Genomic DNA, 17,896 nt, shown 5'->3' on the forward strand with positions numbered 1-17,896 from the left:
TTGCCTGAGTAGGGGCACAGAATCTGTCTCTTTCTGGTGTCCTCTTGCCCACAGATACATGCCACACTTTCCAATATTAGCTTTATCAGCCATAGGGTAATCTGTCATCTGCCTTTCTTTCTTAACCTTTTTCTCAAATGGTCTGAATTTGGGGAAGGAGAAAGGTGTAATGGATTGTTTCCCCTCCTCAAATCCTGAGGCTATGATAGGGTATTTTGTTTCTTGGCTAAAAAAGGAAATCAGGACAATTTGTCACTTCTAGAGCATCTCACTGAGCTCAGTGGAAAAGAAAAATATCACCGATATGATTCTTATAATCTAAAAATACACTGTAGCTTGGAAATATAAATGTTCTTGATTTGAAGAAATGGATAACTATTTAATAATATACTAAGTGACTAATTAGAATAATGTGGGGAATTATTTCACCAGTGCTTGAGATGTCTTCAACCATGACCTCTAGCTATGGGACTGTTTTAGCATCATTAAGCGGCCATAGCTGTACTCAGTCCATTCCACTATGTCACAGAATGTTTATTTTCCACATTTCCAGCCCATTAACATCTCTAATACAACATGGACTCTTGCAACCACTCCTGGTCTCATAATTGGTGAATAATGTTTGTGAAACACTCCTGACATCTTTGTATTCAGGAAGCAGAGGAAAGACCTTCCTAGGAAGTAGATTTTAGTTCATGCAGGGCCAGTCTATAGCTATATAGGGATAAAGATATTTTGTATTTTGTTTGTGCCATAGAGGAATGAACCAATACCCTAAGCATGTTGGCATCTCTATTGTGGGAAATTTTAACCTGGAGAGAAGATTATAGGAAATATGGTAGGTGACTTCAAGTGTTTTAAAGAGGTTTGTGGAGTTTGTGTTCTAAAATGTTCCAGAAGGCAAAGTAAGAATAAATGGGTGGTAAGCACAAGCTGGAATACTTTAGTTTAATGAAAAAAAGAACTATCAACAAACAATTACAGCTGTCCTGCCATGAAATAAGCACCTTCAGTAATAGTAAAACTGCCTTGCATCAGCTCATGGTGATGTCATCCAAAAGATTTCAACTAAGACTGCAACATCAGACCCAGTCCACTTGAACTCAGATAATCTATGATTCTATAAAAGTTTTTCCCATAAGCAAAACACAAGGAAGTCTGAATTCCATTTTTGGAGGAGAAAAATTTAATATATTTTATCTTATTATACATTTCCCCTAAATAACAAAGTCAATAGCTGCAAATATATTCTGCTACAGAGCTTTCTGTAAGAAATATCTCTATAAGAAAATACATCTCATTAACATTTCCTGTAAATAAATTACTTCAAATAATAATTTTTGAAGGGATGTACATAAGGAAAAAAATGCAGAAACCAGATTGCTATATAAGAAATGTTTGACTAAAATGTTCCATTTTCATGTTGCCAAGCTTATAGAAACCTGCTTGTTTACAGACTTTGGTTCTTGGATAGATTAGCTAATAAGTTTTAACGGACATGTGGGGAAAATGTAAATCTTAATCATACTTGTAAATGTATGTGGGAAGCTGAAATTCTTAATAGACATGCAGGCTCAGGTTGAGTTTCTACTGGGAGAACTTGAATGTGAGACTGCAACTGGGATTTAAGTAAAAGAAAATTAAGGAGTGACTTAAAGTCTATAAAAGAAAAGGTCAAAAGTAACAACTATAAGATAACTTTTTTGCTTTATGCTCTAGACATAATATTTAGAACTGAGTAAAGTAAAAAAGTAATAAAATGGATTCAAAGAATTTAGAACCTGTGGTTTCTATAGATTAGCAAAATGTCCATTTTACAAGTTATTCCATTTATACTTTTTTAATCTCAATGACTGCAGAAAACAGAAACTGTATCTTTGGCAAAGAAACAGCTGTTGCAGAGAGAGGCTGGTGCAGAAAAAATCAGATGGTGCCAGCCAGTTAGAAAGAAGCTTACCGAGGGCAATGGAAGCTTACTATATCCTACCTGCCTTGGAGTCCATTTAATGAGACCTCCTCATGTTAAGATTATTTTAGGACCTCAAAAGTAGAAAATAAATATTTTGAGGACAAGTAGTTGTTAACTCACGCTGAACTCATCTGTGTAGTAAATATTGTGATAGCAAATCCCATGGAAAACTTCCATTTAGGTTGTGCAGCCTTGGACTTCAAATATGAAAAGTGAGTTTGTGCTTCAGACATACGATCTATGTGTTGCCAATACTTGACAACGTTTTCCCTATTTATTTCCTTGCTGTGCTTCAGTGCAGGACACATGTAGCTCTTTTATCAGCTTTACCCTACTGTACTGCAGAGTATGTAAAGAATAAATGTCCAATTCTATCAAAAATAGGAAATGCCAAAGCTTTACAAAATGTGATCTAGTAACTTTTATTTTGGGCATCTTAAAACTTTTACAATCTGAAAATTCTGCTTGGTGCTATTCACAAATAACGTGTATAATATGGAGAATAAAATGGGTAGGAATCACATACAATCAAGAGAGATGCAATTTAGATCCTTTAGAATCTGAATGGATTATTTTTGTCTTATTATACTGGTTCTTATTAATTATAAGTGAAATTAAAGTTTTGAAAAATGTAAATAAGCAGTGTGAGGAAAAACGAGTTTGTTTTTTTCTGAAGGACTAGACAAAAGACCTGTGATTATTTTGATATTATTTGGAAAATATCGACTGCTTTTTTTCTTATCATCTACAAAGGTCTTTAATTGAGTGGTAAGAAGTAGTGTTCCAAATTAAAAGGTGATTCTGTGTTGCAAATTAACTCTGCTCCACGCTTCCGTTTCCTATTTAACTCTTCTTTTCATGTTTTAGAGTCTATTGTATGCCAGGATATATGGGGAGTATTTTGTTGTTAAAGTATAACTTTAAAGAGAAATATGGCTTTTAGGTTATTTTTATAGGCAATCAATCACCAATGTGAAGGAACCTGATCCTCTAGCACAGCCTAAACTGCTGGAAAGTCACATGGTATTCGTTAGTAATTTCACTGTTTTTTTTTTTTTTTTTGAGTCATAGCATTTTCACAAATGTATACATTATTTACATAAACAAGGTGCATGGTGGAAACACACTGATTGTACCACACTCGTCACCCTTTCTAATCTGCTCCATTTTCTTTCTCTTTCTGTGATCTATATTCTTATGACATTCCTCATTTTAGCCCTTCTGAAATCCAAATCCTGTTTTCCCCCATGCTATACTGTATTAAATACACAGATTCACAGTCTGCTAGTGACACTTTCTTCCCTCAGAGGTGGTCATATTTTCTGGCACACGTGGAGTCTGGCTTTGGAGGAGTAGGTGGCATCTTTCCATACTTTACAAGAAAGGCCTTTTGCGCAGTCACACCGCTGGAAGATTTCCAGCCCGTGAGAGCCCTTCTTGCGTTGCTTGGTACAGACTTCTCCCTGATGGAGCACTGGTTTGCAGATTTTGGTCCAGAAGTGACGAGCACAGCAAAACCCTTCAATGCAGTCTGATGATCGTAGACAGGGGTCTCCTTCATGCCCTACGGAGATGATGACCAAAATATTTCACCATGACACTTTAGAAAAAAATCTTCTCCTTACTTTGGCATGGTGTGCTTTTAGATCTTTCTCTGTTCTTTTTTTGTTTACTAGGTGAGCGAAAATAAGTAAACAGAATTGCTTTCAAATTAATTAATTTGGTATCTTCTTGGAAAGAGTAAACAACTCTGATTCAAGGAGAAGGCTGTAATTGTCTGGGACTCCTAGAGACCATGTATTGGTTAAAATCTAGCCAGGAACACAGAATCTCTGAGTATTCAAAAGAGAAGATATTTAATGCAGAGAACTGGTCACATAGGTAGTGAGTGGCAGGGCTAAGAAGTACCAGAGGATGGTAAAGCAACACAACAGGAAGCCACTACCACATTTAGTCTGGAGGAGCCAAAGGAGCCGGTGGTATCTGAACGGGGCAAGGGTGGGAACTGGAATCCCAACAGGCCCACCTGGCAGGAGCTGAGGCCCCAACGAGGTACAGCTCTGCCAGAAACACTACCTGAGGCAGAGAGAATCTGTTGGCTTTTCCCTTCCTCTACCTCTCAGTCTCACCACAGGCAAACCCATGTGGTCGGAAGCCATCTGACAGGGAGCCCAGGAAATGAAGTCTATAAAAAGCTGAGATACAGAGTGGAGCAGAGCAAGGGCAGCTAGCCCCAGGGTCAACCAAGAACCCATCATAAACATGACGTAGGAGCACAAATCTGGGTATTTAATTCAGAAATACAATCAAGTTAGCAAAGAACACCCACACATCACAGCTGTGTTGATGCGTAATCTTTATAAAAAAGTACTAGTCAACAAGATTCTTTGTAACCTGCCAGATTGTAAATACTTTAAACTTTTTAGGCCATGTGATCTGTGTCACAGCTCCTCATCCTGCTGTTGTATCATAAAAACCGCCATAGATAAATATGCCTACGTGAATGGGCAAGTCTGTGTTACAATAAAACATTATTTACAAAAATGGCGGCAGGGGCTTCCCTGGTGGCGCGGTGGTTGAGAGTCCGCCTGCTGATGCAGGGGACACGGGTTCGTTCCCCGGTCTGGGAAGATCCCACATGCCGCGGAGCGGCTGGGCCCATGAGCCATGGCCGCTGAGCCTGCGCGTCCGGAGTCTGTGCTCCGCAGCGGGAGAGGCCACAACAGTGAGAGGCCCACGTACCGCAAAAAAAAAAAAAATGGGGGCAGGACAGACTTGGCTCACAGGCCATAATGTGCCAAGCCTGTTCTAAAAGGTTAGCTGTCAGCCCAGATGTCACCAGTTCCACTGTGTGATGTGGATGCAACTCACTAGCTGAGTTGTATAAGATATATTATTGGCTGCCATCCGAAAATTCCACATATAATTAGATAAAAGCAATAAATTTGAAACTGTACTGTGACATAGATATCTGTCAGAATAAAGGAGGATACTCAGGTACTAACAAATGCATGTGAATTTGGTGGACTAGAGATAGGAGATGTGGATAAAGCACTTAGGCCTTCAGGGAGTGTAGACAAGGGATAATTGAAGAGGAAGTCAGTCTCTTTAGCCCTATTGATTTGACCATTAGTAGTCCAGGTTGGACTAATAGGTCAGATATTCTCTAGGATACTAGCTCGGCAGAAGGTGAAAATGTGGGGAAATGGTTTTGTGGTCAAGTAAGCCAGGGAAATACAATGTTTAAAAAAGTTAACCAGTTTTCCTCGTTGCTGGACTTCAGTATGTCAATGTTAATTATAAAGTTCCAGAAAGGGGGAGATACCTTATTACAAAACTCTTGAACACAGGGCTCTTTCATTCACAGAACGTCTTGAAAGAATAGTGCTCCGCAGAATACACTTGCAAAAACTTCCTTTAAAGATATAGGTATTTCAAAACAAAAAAAATATAGGTATTTCTATTTTTCAAAATTTTACTGTTAGTAACTGGGTTCAATAATTTCATACTTTTAAATTTTACTATTAGTGATTAGGCTTCCTAAATATTTTGACACCAGGAAGGGCATTTTATGGGCATATGTAATCTCAATTATTTTTGGTAAATTGGTTTATGCGCAGTATATTATCTGGTTGTTAAGGGAAATACAATTTTTGAGTCTGCAAAGATGAGAAAAAGACTCTAAATCTCAGTGATTTAATCATATGGCAGCAAACATTTTCCCATTTATTTTTTGGAATGCTTTATGCTTGAATATGGAAGAGAAATGCTTGTATAAAAGATTTATTCTAAACATCCTGTAAAAAGGCTGTTTAGAAAATGGCATGGTTAGTTAGGGTACTGAAATTCTTGCAATATGTATTTTCTAACAATTTAAGATCTCTAAGAAACCTCTGGCATCCTCAAAATTAAGAATTAAGAAATTCAGTTAAAATCTTGCTATTAAAGTAACTTCCCAATATTTTTTTTCAAATTGCACACAAAACCAATGGAATTAATTATCGATATTTTTCTTTTACTTCATTATAAAACAAGAAAAAGTAAACAGAGCTACAGATATCCCTACCTTTTATATGTGACATCTTAGTGTGTGTTCTTCCTAGATTCTGCCATCCCAAGTCGTGGTTTGAGTAGTGACCGTGGTTTCCATCTCTGTGCCGAGTGCCGTCCAGAGCTGGGATGTGAGCAGTTAAGATGCTCTCAGTGACGGGGATACAGATGCCTGGAGATGGTCAGGTAATTAGTTAGACTTATTCAATTCTCCAAAATGTGATTCTTATCCAAGTATTCTCCTGATGTGAGGTATGAAGCCATTTATCTATCATCTGTCTATTCATTCATCTATTCATTTATTTATATATTTGTCCAGACTGAGAATTGAATAGTATGGTCCTGAGCCAGGATTTCTTGATTTGAATCTTGCCACCCTCAAGACCAAGTGACCTTGGGCAAAAATAAGGATGAAAACAGAATTCATTTCACTAAATTACTGTGAATACATGTGAAGTGCTTAGAATAGTGACATAGTAAAGTATTAAATTATTATTAGCTCTTAATACCTTAAAATTGTCTAATCAGACATCTGATCAGAAAAAGATCAAGGTTCCTTTTTCAATCAACAGTATAATCCTTGTCTACACTGTAAACACCTCTAATGGTATGAGGTCTTCCCTTCACCTCTTCTTGTCCAGGGTACTTCCAATAGGACTATGCCCAAAGGTCAGGAATAAGTATAGGATTATGAGCCTGATTATGTTGTTTTGTATGAATAAGTGTATGTTTCTGATCACCTTCTGCAATTATTTAATGGTTTTACCATGTGGTGTTGGTGGTTCTTCATTTTATCGTTAATGCTGAATTGTCTGCTTCTAAGCTCATTGAGATTGGGTGAAGGCCAGGGAATAGACTCCTGTGTCTCCTTTTGGAGGAACCAATCACTCCGTCAGCATTTGTGCATGCCACGGGGTAAGGCCTTCAAAAGAAGACACCTTGGGGGCTTCCCTGGTGGCGCAGTGGTTGGGAGTCCACCTGCCGATGCAGGGGACACGGGTTCGTGCCCTGGTCTGGGAGGATCCCACGTGCCGCGGAGCGGCAGGGCCCGTGAGCCATGGCCGCTGAGCCTGCGCGTCTGGAGCCTGTGCTCCGCAGCGGGAGAGGCCATAGCAGTGAGAGGCCGGCGTACCGAAAAAAAAAAAAAAGACGACACCTTGAGTATAAGAGTAAAAGTATGAAACTAGTATGGAAATGGAAAACAGATTCACAAGTGTATTGCTAAATCATAGCATGTTCCTTTCTTTGGTTCCTTTGCACATATTTGCTTAAGTGTTTAGTGGAATAGAACATCTAGCTATTTATACGCAACATTTCAATACGGCAAATCCTAGATCAGCATAGATTATAAATTATAGGAGATGGTCAGAGCCCAGGAAAACTAAGATTTGAGAGGGAATCCAGGTAATCTTATACATATCTAAACCCTGATCCCATTCCTGCCAATTTTGAAAGGCTCCTTACATTTCAGGAGTCTGACTAAGGAGAAGGTAGCCTAACTTGGTAGCCAGGCCTCCTACATGAAAGGAAAGAGGCCCTTCAACACTGAGCGGGACCTTTACCATTATTGCAGCGGGTGCCAGGACAACACATGCCATCTCTATGGCAGCGCTTCTTTTTCCTTCGACACACCATGCAGGCCGAAGATCCTTGGTGGGGACTGTGGCAGTATCTTCCAACTTCACATTCCTTATCACTGCTACAAGGGTAGGCCTGCCATGAAGTGGAACAACAACACCAAAAGCAAAGATTAGATCTTGTAACAAAAAGTTACTGCACCAAATCATGATGGAAAATAAATCACAATGTATCCCTCCTCAAAGGAAGTATACCATTGTAATAATGTGCTCAGCAGAGATATTACATAGTAAGTTACTTAATTGAGGACTTTATAAACATTTACTGTTGATGGTGATGAAGATAAAGTTGGCACTACTCATATATTTTCATTGACACAAATTAGGGGTTAGGATTTAGACTTTATGTTGATTAGTAGAGCCCTAAAGAGTGACTCTGGGAGCTCAAAACCAGTTCTAAATGTTATATTGCCACTGATTTAAGGTGTAAATGAAACAGCCTAGCCACTCTGTTTTTTATCCACTAAACTAGGATGAGGAGAAGGTTAAATAAAGCAACAAAGGGCTGTGGTAGCAGCTAAAACACATCTCCTGCCCAATTATGGAACAGATAGAGGAGCAAAGAGGGGAGACACTTCTAAGAAGAGTTTGAAGCGATGAACCTTTTGGCACAAAGAAATCAAGGAACAGCATCTTCATTCCAAACTCAGTGGTGAGCAGCAGCAGAGCTCTGAGTGGTCAGAGAGACGCTGAACTCCAATGACTGATACAACCTCATGTTCTCAGGAAACAAAACAGCAGGCTCTTAACACACAAAAACAGCCCTATGGTTTACTGTACCTTCAACTTATACAGAAAGGACTTCTGTTCCTACATTTCTCTACGAGGTTGTATGTTCAGAAGGCTACTTAAGCAGTGTCATATATTATCTCAAAAACAAAAGAATATATATATATATAAACACACAATCCAGTTATATACTCCTTGTCTCTTGCAAGTTACTGGAACACTTAAAATGTCCCTGTTCTCAGAGACTGAGAGTTGAGAAACTGAAATATCACATCAAACTTACAGTACTCAAATTTTGAGGCATGTTGACAGGGAAAATTATTTGTAAGTCCTTTTTTTTTTTTTTTTTTTGTAGTTCATTTTTTTCCCTGCTTTTCAGAGTAATGCATTTTTTTAAAATTGAAAAAAAAATAAAAAGCTATGTAGTTGTTTTTAAGCAAGCATAAATGATATGACTATAAAACTATGGGATAAAATTTTTGTGACACTAAAACAAGTAGTGTGGTTTGAGCGCTTTACTTTTGAAATGAGGCTTGATGACCTCACCCCTGCATGCATTGCTTATTCCTTCCCTCCTCTCTCGTTCTCTCTCACTCTATTCCATCGCCTTTTCTCCCTGTGCCCTTCTCCTGCGTACGTGTGTATGCATTCTGCCCCCTGTGTTTTCCATTTAGATCTGTTCATCTTAGAAAGAGGAAATAAATACGAAGTTGATATGTGACTCTGAAAACTTTACACTGTTGTTCTATGAAAAAAATACACTTTTAGCATCATAACAATTTTCTGTTTACCCTCAGAAGAGAATAGAAAAACCTCTAACTTCAAACTGAAAGTGCTTTTGAAAAATTGCACAGTGGCAATGTTTGACGCCCACATTATAACTGGAGCCAGATAAAGCTATAAAATTAATTTGAATACTATTGTCCCATTCTATAACTCCATTGTTAGACTTAAGAGGGACTCTGAATGAGGTTGAATTCAGAGTATTAGGCCATTTTCAAGAGTCCAAGACAGATGAAAACAAAACAGATGTCACTTCCCGACTTGCTACACTCTTTCCCCCTGAGTGCTTTACTGCCTTCATATTTAAACCCATTAATTTTAACTGAAATACAATTCACACGTTTCTGATTCATTTACATTTATTTCACCAAATTGTTTTGCAAGAAACATCTGATGTCTCACAAGTTTCTTTTCCTTCCTCAAAAGTAGGACATGTTCTTTCAATGGAAGTAAACATATGCCACCTAAAACATCATGTGCAATTCAGCTCAAACAATGACTCTTCAAGGGATTCTGAATATAGAATAATACTTGATTCCATTCCTAAAAAATAGCTTGTATGGTAGAAAGCAAGTTGTTTGCTAAAAGTAGCAGCTCATTTAAGCAGAAAATTGTGGAAGGCACATCATAGTCTTCCCATTCTCAGTTGTGGGAAATGGAAAATATTGAAATGGGAAATACTTGAGATGGGAAATATTTGATGCTATTACAAAAAGTAATATGCACAATAGTACGTTGTGAATAGGATCACAGTAAAATTCTCACCAATTTTTAGAGGGAAGAGACAAAAAATATCAGGTAGTTTTATTATGTTCCAATAGATCTTTTAATTGGCTTGGATATAAATGATATAGGCAGGAAAAGTATGCAGGACTTTTTTTTTAAATTGAAGGTTATTGTTAATGTGAACTTGTCCTTGGAATGGAATCCCAGAACATAATATTAAGAGGAGTGCTATGACAAAAAAAAAAAATTTAATAATTGAAATGAAAGGTTATATTACACAGCTTCTAGTATGCTTATGGAACTCCGGGCTCCAAACAACAGCCTTTATATATGAATAAAATCAAGAATGGATGAGAAAAATTGATTGAAACAAGTTTAGGGAAAGCAAGTGATATTTCAGAAACATCTGAAATCAGTGTTCCCCCAGGATGGATCTAGTCAGCCATAAAGTTTCCCTTGGTGTAACCATTAGCAAGAGAATACAGAACAGGAGGAAATATGACTCTGACCCATTAATACCAATTCTCATGTTTTTAGCCTAATGCATTATTTTTTAGTAAAGAGTTTTCAACTCAAGTATGAGGTTCTGCAGCTTGCTATTGGGTTTTTCCTACATTAACCCTTTTAACATGTCTGGAAATGGTATCATATTAGGCGAGGGAGGGAGGGAGGGAGATTGGGAGAGAGAGACAGAAAGAAAAGCACATAGTTAAAGTAGTTATGGAGAATCCTGAAGAAGTGACCTGTGGCAATTAACAGACCACTGAAGGGAATTATATTCATTAATAAAAGTGTCATTAAGAAGCTTTGCCACGGAAAAATCCTTTCCCTTTACTTTGGCCTCCAAAGGTCCCATTTAATGATGATTTTTACATTTGAGTACCTTAGTCTTAAGTTTCCATTTAACAAAAATAATAATATGCTTCCCTGGTACTTATTTTATAAATGAATAAGACTGATTTTCTTAACCTGCTATGGAAATTATTAATAGCCAATTTTTATGGTTCTTCATTTACTTGAGTTTAGGAACAATGACAGTCTGTGTGGAAGACTGCAAATCAAGTGAAAGAGTTAGGGAGAGACTTTATACATGCCCCTCCTGTACTAAAAGTTCCAAAACTGAATCAGAAATTTGGTTGCCTGAGCATCCAGGAATACTCGCCTTCATGCAGAATCATTCATGACTTAGCTCTAGTCACACTTAGGGGATAAATTCATTTGTGATATCTAATAATAGCAGATGATGGGCCATAAATTAAGAAAACATGAGAGCTGTCCATGATCAGGCCAACAAAACAGAGAAGTTTTTCCCAACCCCCTTTCTAGGCTAAAAATACAGTTGTTCCCATAAATAGCAGTGCTAGTTATCATTACCACCATGACACGGACTAAAATAAGAGTGAACATATTGGACACAGCTTGAAAATAAGTCTGTCAGAAGGGAGCATTCCTTTTTTAGTATAAAGGATATTTTTGCTAATCTAGAACATTTATTTATTACAGTTTTAACAATGAAGTGAAGAGAGGTTAAGTAACTTCTGCAGATAAATCACATGTGCTCAGCAGCAGAACACTTGGGGATCAGAGCCCTGCCCTGGCTTTTAGGCCTCCTTGGAAGGTGTCGTGACTGAGAGCATTTAATAATGACTATTAATGCACACATAGAAAAGGTGTTTGAGTGGTGACCTATGTGCTGAATTTAGAGATTAGGAAAATAAACTTGGCCACTTCTCTTTCTAGAAGCCTCCAAATACCAACAGCATGTCCTACTGCAGCTGTTGGAAAAAACAGAATACTGGCGGAAAACACAAGACTGTAAACAACATCTTCCATTCCATTTTTGTGACAACAGTTTTCTGTCCACTTAAACTCAGTGTAATCAGAGTTATAAGCAAAATCCCATCATGCAAATAATGATAATTAAATAATATTCTAATGAAAAAATAAAATGTTACTGCATCTTATTTAAACTAATTGAGCCTTTTTTTTTTCAATTATTCTTAAACCTGCAGGGAGAAAAGGCCTGTTAAATCAAGACTTAGATTTAGGGCTGAATTTATTCTTATTTTCCAATTACTGCCCATCCCTTAGAACACCCCAGTGCAACAGTGAAGTGATTATGAAATGAGAAAAAGTGTTTCAGGTATCTCAGCAGCACTGACTGACTATTCAATAGACCTTTGGCCACAGCTAAAACCTTAGTTTAACTCCCAAGCTTTCAAAACAATGACATGTTCCTGTTTTATGATGGGGGGAATGAAGAAGAGAGAAACAACATAAAGTGTTCATGTCGGCTACCCACCCATTCGGATTCTTGCAAGACTGTCCTAGTTTTGTTGTTGTTGTTTTTAATTGGGACAATCCTTTGTCCCCTGTAAGCACTGTTTATAACAATCTCGGAAGTTTTCTGGAGGCAGAAAAACGTCATCAGCTGGGCAGGCAGAAGAAAGCCTGTAGGGGGACAACCCAGCTGTGGGAATGAAAAACATTTGAGGCAAGTGGACAGAGGGAGGTAGCAGCAAAGGGCTGGGGATTGGAACATGTCTGGGGTCTTAAACAGAGCACGGCAAAGGGTTGGCAATTACGTTTGGGAAACCAGATCACACTGGTGTCCTCTAGGTTCTTAAAGATTAATTTCCCTTGTCATGACATTCCACATGATAGATCTGTATTTCAGCGAGCATGCAAAATACGCTATCCTTTAAGGTGGTCATTTCAAACTCAAACCCTAACATTTCAACTGCAGGAGGTGCAGGGAAATATAACTCAATCTGGCTCATGTGCAGTTGTACACTTCATGCCAAAGGCTATGCAATTTGATCTTTTCCTTTGTCCACAATTACCTCTAGGGGATAGGGGTTTACTAGATGCATCTTTGAGGATTCCTGAACCTAAGGCCAGGAGAATTGAGCTATTTTTAATTTGAGAGGAAATTTTCAGATATTTCATGGTGTTCTGGATCTGTGCCATAGGTTCTTAGGGTGGCTGCTTGGGTATTCATTCAGTATTCAATAATTATTTATTCAGCTTTTATTTATTGAACACCAGCTACGATCCAGACACTAACAACTATGTTCTGTGATCTATAAATGTTTTGCCTGCATTACCCCAAACTAATTTTGAAAAACATGTATCATTGCATTTGACATGTAAAATGTTTCAGCATAAGTTTAAGTTTGTTTTATGAATATGATATATAACATTAAACATTTTATAAGGTGAAGTTCACAGTAATTTCTCATGATTCAGTAAAATATTGATCGATGCAGCCTGATCCTAAATGAATCCTGATCCTAAAATAAATCACAACATATTTACCAATAGATGAGATTCTTCCTTGAACAAGTTAGTCTTAGAAGACATTCAGTTAAATTTTAAAACGCACAAGTCATAACAACTATTTTGAATGTTCTATATCCAGAACTTTCCAACTGGGACCAAGATTCACTTTTTAAAAATTAGTAATAAGAGAAGGATATTTAAAGTGATGAAAAGGAAAAACCTACAACCAAGAATATTCTATCCAGTAAGGCTCTCCTTCAGATTCAATGAAGAAATCAAAAGCTTTACAGATAAGCAAAAGCGAAGAGAATTCAGCACCACCAAACCAGCTTTACAACAAATGCTAAAGAAACCTCTCTAGGTGGGGAAAAAAAAAAAAAGAGGCCACAACTAGAAACAAGAAAATCACAAATGGGAAAGCTCACCAGTAAAGGCAAACATACAGTAAAAGTAGGAAATCATCCACATACAAGTATGATATCAAAACCAGCAACCATGAGAAGAGGAGAGCACAAATGCAGGAAATGGGAAATGGATTTGAAATTAAGAGACCAGCAACTTAAAACAACCTTGTATATATAGAGAGACTGCTATATCAAAACCTCATGGGAACTTCAAACCAAAAAACTACAACAGATACACACACAAAAAAGAACAAGCACTCCAAACACAACACTAGAGATAGTCATCGAATCACAAGAGAACAAAAGAGGAAGGGAAGAAAAAAGACCTACAAAAACAAATCCAAAACAATTTAAAAAATGGCAATAAGAACATACATATCGATAATTACCTTAAATGTAAATGGATTAAATGCTCCAACCAAAAAACGTAGACTGGCTGAATGGATACAAAAACAAGACCTGTATATATGCTGTCTACAAGAGACCCATTTCAGATCTAGGGACACATACAGACTGAAAGTGAGGGGATGGAAAAAGGTATTCCATGCAAATGGGAATCAAAAGAAATCTGGAGTAGCAATACTCATATCAGAAAAAATAGACTAAAATAAAGACTGTTACAAGGGACAAGGAAGGATACTACATAATGATCAAGGGGTCAATCCAAGAAGAAGATAAGAGAAGTAAAGAAAGTGCCTTTGTACATTTAGGATGCCCTGATCAACCATTAAGAATATCTTTGTTAAAACCAATATTCCAAATTCTATTTTAGTTTTACATCCAAAAGTGGATTTTATACCTCTGACTAAAGCAATATATCAAGATTTGGAATGCGTGACGGTTTTTCTTTTTTTCCCACATAAAATAGCAAAAGACTTATTGTAAACACAGGCATATTCCAGACAATTATAAGAAAAAGAACCACGGAAGTTAAGGATCTGGAAATTGATTCCCTAAAACAATTCATGCTGTGCACACCGTGGAAAACCTTTGAATACCTTTTATACATATTCATTTCAAGGCTAAGTTTGTTAGACATTTGATTTTTGATATAAAAGTTCAAAATTGAGAGAATTTCTACTAATACTGCCTGGATTATAAATTAGGAATGATAGATTTCTGCCAGGGGTTCATTGACCTCCCCAATGTATTCAGAAAGCCTCATTTAAATCCTAAGAAACAATAATTCTGTGAAATAAAGGCAGGGTCCTCTCCAACTTTAGTTGCTTCACCCTGTTCTCTGTATGTCATTAAGTAGAAAAGAGATTCCAGGGAATTCTCTACTTTGAACATAGACCATATTCTCAACTGTAACATGTCCATTACTGCTGTTGATCAAGGGGTGAATGGGAAGAGGAACCCTTCCCATATGGTCTCAGCACCTAGAGAAATCTAAACAGTACATGGCTTTTTATTTTTGCTACACCAGCTACAATCAAATGACCATTTCGCCCTCATTTGGAATATAGAGGACAGAACACTTCTATCCCATATTCAAAAAGCATTTCTAGAATGCTTTGGCAGCAGTGGTTGGAGCCCTTTATACTCCGCATATAATTATGAAGCCTTTTATAATTCTGCAATTGGTTCAGTATAACTGTCCTAACCAAAACAGAGGAAGAAACTACACAATTTTACATTTTCTTTTAAATCCAGAATTGAATGTCTATAATACAGAATTTTCATTGTAGCCTTACAAATTTGTTTGACCTCATGACCTGCAGCAAGGTAACATGGTCGGTAGAAATTTGGAGTTATATTGCAATTTGAATTACACCTTCACAGTTAATTTGTTATACAGTTACTTAGCTGAGTCTCCATTTCCTCCTTGATAAAATGGGTATAATACTACCTTCAGCAGCATTTCCCTTACCTAATCTTAAAAATCTCATGAGGTGTCTTTAAAAACTACTTATTCACAGACTCCTCATAGAGACTAATTCTGTAGGACTGGATGTGGTCCAGAAATCTATATTTTTTAATGAATACTGTCCTGGTGATTATATGATAAGGTAAGATAGGGAAACACTACTTTATAGAATTGTTGCAAAGATTAAAGATGCTCTTATACATTTATTTGGTCTACATGAGATATGAACTCCGTCCGTAGTACCTCCCAGATAGATATGGGTGTAAGGGGGAAATTGGTTCCCTAACATCAATATGAGTCTAAGAGACTCACTGACAACAACTGTTTTCCAGGCAGGTTCATCTTCACTCCTAGTACTTAGCCACTGTGTTTAGGGGTGGGCTTGAGGATTTCTAAAACAAATAAAAAAGTAAAGTAACACATAACAAACACACTAGTGCACTTTGGGAGAAACACAGTGTAGACTCATAGCTGTCAACACACCCATTAGTGCTGGCTTGTTTCATATCCTCATGTGGTGTACACCTGTGTTGTGTTGGCAATGCACAGTTTTGCAGTTTTCTTTGCATCGTGTATCCTGTTGGTCTTTACAAAACAAGTACTCTTCCTCCCTGTATGAAGTATGATAAACAGATGATGTATGATTTTATTATTTTCTATCCTTTGTATAGCATGAAATTTTCCTTTCCAATGAAAAGCACATTGAAAATTCAAATACTGATGTACAGGTAGATATGAAAACTTAACATACTTTCTTATTGCTGTTTAGAAGACCTTCTTTATGATTATAGAGTAGGTCAATGTTGGTAAAGATTTCTGTGCCCAAACGTAAACACTTGTGAATTTGAAATGTTTCATGAGTTGGAGTAAGTTTTCACTTATAATATCTTGGGTTTAGAAATGAGAACATGAGAACTCCATGAAGATGTGTGTGTCGTGTGTGTGTGCGCGGGTGGAACACACCGACATGGAACCCACCGACACAGAGGCTCGACTGTACTAGGCCATTTCACCTAAGGGATTTGAGCATCCTTGAATTTTGGCAACAGTGGGGGTTCCTGGAACCAATCCCCTGTGGACACCGAGGGACAACTTTAATATTATGAAATTGAAAGTGAAATTTCTTATTACTTGCTAATTTTATGCCTCGTGGTTTTCATATTAGGAAGGCTTGGAAGAAATTGGGTTTCCTGGAGAGAGGGCTTCTTGCAAGTGTATCAAGAATACAGATTGAAGTTTCATGATTAAAAATTCTCTTTTGTTTCACAAATGTCATCTTATTAGCAGAATAAGACCATCAAGGCAACATTCACATGATACATACATACACACACACACACATAAACAATCCGTTGTTCCAACAGTTATTTAATTGAGCTAATGTTTATTGTTTTGGCTGATTTCATTTAGTATAAAATGTACAAACTTCACGCTTCTCTAATCTCATTCAATTCTCTTTTACTTCTTCTAAGAATTAGGCTAGACTAATAGACAAATGGCCTCTCACCATATTCTAATCTGATTTTTGAGGAAACAATTGATGGAAGCTGATAAAATTGAAAATATTGCTCTTTTATAGTTGGGAAGATGGAAAAAAGCACAGCAAAATATAGCCCTCAATATTCATTTGCAGTGAAAAAAAAAAACTCAATTTCTGTTTAAGAAAGAACTACTTTAAGTCCTGTGTAAATATTGCTTGAGAATATAAAATGTACCATTTAAATTTACAATCATAAATAAGAAAGCAGGCAGCATTTTATCCTCTAGGTGTGCTGGGAGGAGAAGCAAACATTTGAGATGAAGCACGGTCCCAAAAGATCACCCAGAAGGTTGGAGCAAGAGGTTTACGCAATAGCAACAGCCACAGAGATTGAATCGAAACCTAAGAAACCTTTTGATTAAAAAAAGTAGGGCGAAGAGGTGGTTCACAGCTCTAACACAGAACTCTGCCTAAGTAACTCAATCTGTTTCTGCCTTTGCCATTTGGAGGAAAATAAACAGTAAGTCCATGAAGAGTCATGGACTAGAATCATTATATTACACACTCCTGAGATATAGAGGGACAAGAGGCAAGTTATATGTGCAACAGGATGAAGCACTTCAACTCCTGAACTTTGACTCCTTTTTTTGTTGTTGTTCGGTACGTGGGCCTCTCACTGCTGTGGCCTCTCCCGCTGCGGAGCACAGGCTCCGGATGCACAGGCTCAGTGGCCATGGCTCACAGGCCCAGCCACTCCACGGCATGTGGGATCTTCCCGGACCGGGGCACGAACCCGTGTCCCCTGCATCGGCAGGCGGACTCTCAACCACTGCGCCACCAGGGAAGCCCCCAACTCCTGAACTTTGGATGAGTTACTAAGAGATAAGTTTGTGTAAGTTACTAAGCTTGTCTGTTAGTTACCAAGAGAAAGGAATAGGAGTTATCTCATATAATCAGTTATTTTAC

At 37.6% G+C, this 17,896-nt stretch overlaps 1 protein-coding gene across 1 annotated transcript in view; it reads right to left on the bottom strand.

Moving 5' to 3' along the window:
• Positions 1-3,282: 3,282 nt before the first annotated feature.
• DKK2 (dickkopf WNT signaling pathway inhibitor 2) overlaps positions 3,283-17,896 on the bottom strand; it is a 96,815-nt gene continuing 82,201 nt past the window's right edge. Inside the window, exons 2-4 of the mRNA XM_060011826.1 lie at positions 7,582-7,732; positions 6,036-6,191; positions 3,283-3,533 (exon numbers count right to left, since the gene is read on the bottom strand). Coding sequence (XP_059867809.1) covers positions 3,283-3,533; positions 6,036-6,191; positions 7,582-7,732 — 558 coding nt within the window. The remainder of the gene's footprint in view (positions 3,534-6,035; positions 6,192-7,581; positions 7,733-17,896) is intronic.

Source organism: Delphinus delphis, chromosome 5 (genome assembly GCF_949987515.2).
Source record: "Delphinus delphis chromosome 5, mDelDel1.2, whole genome shotgun sequence".
Lineage (NCBI taxonomy): Eukaryota > Metazoa > Chordata > Mammalia > Artiodactyla > Delphinidae > Delphinus > Delphinus delphis.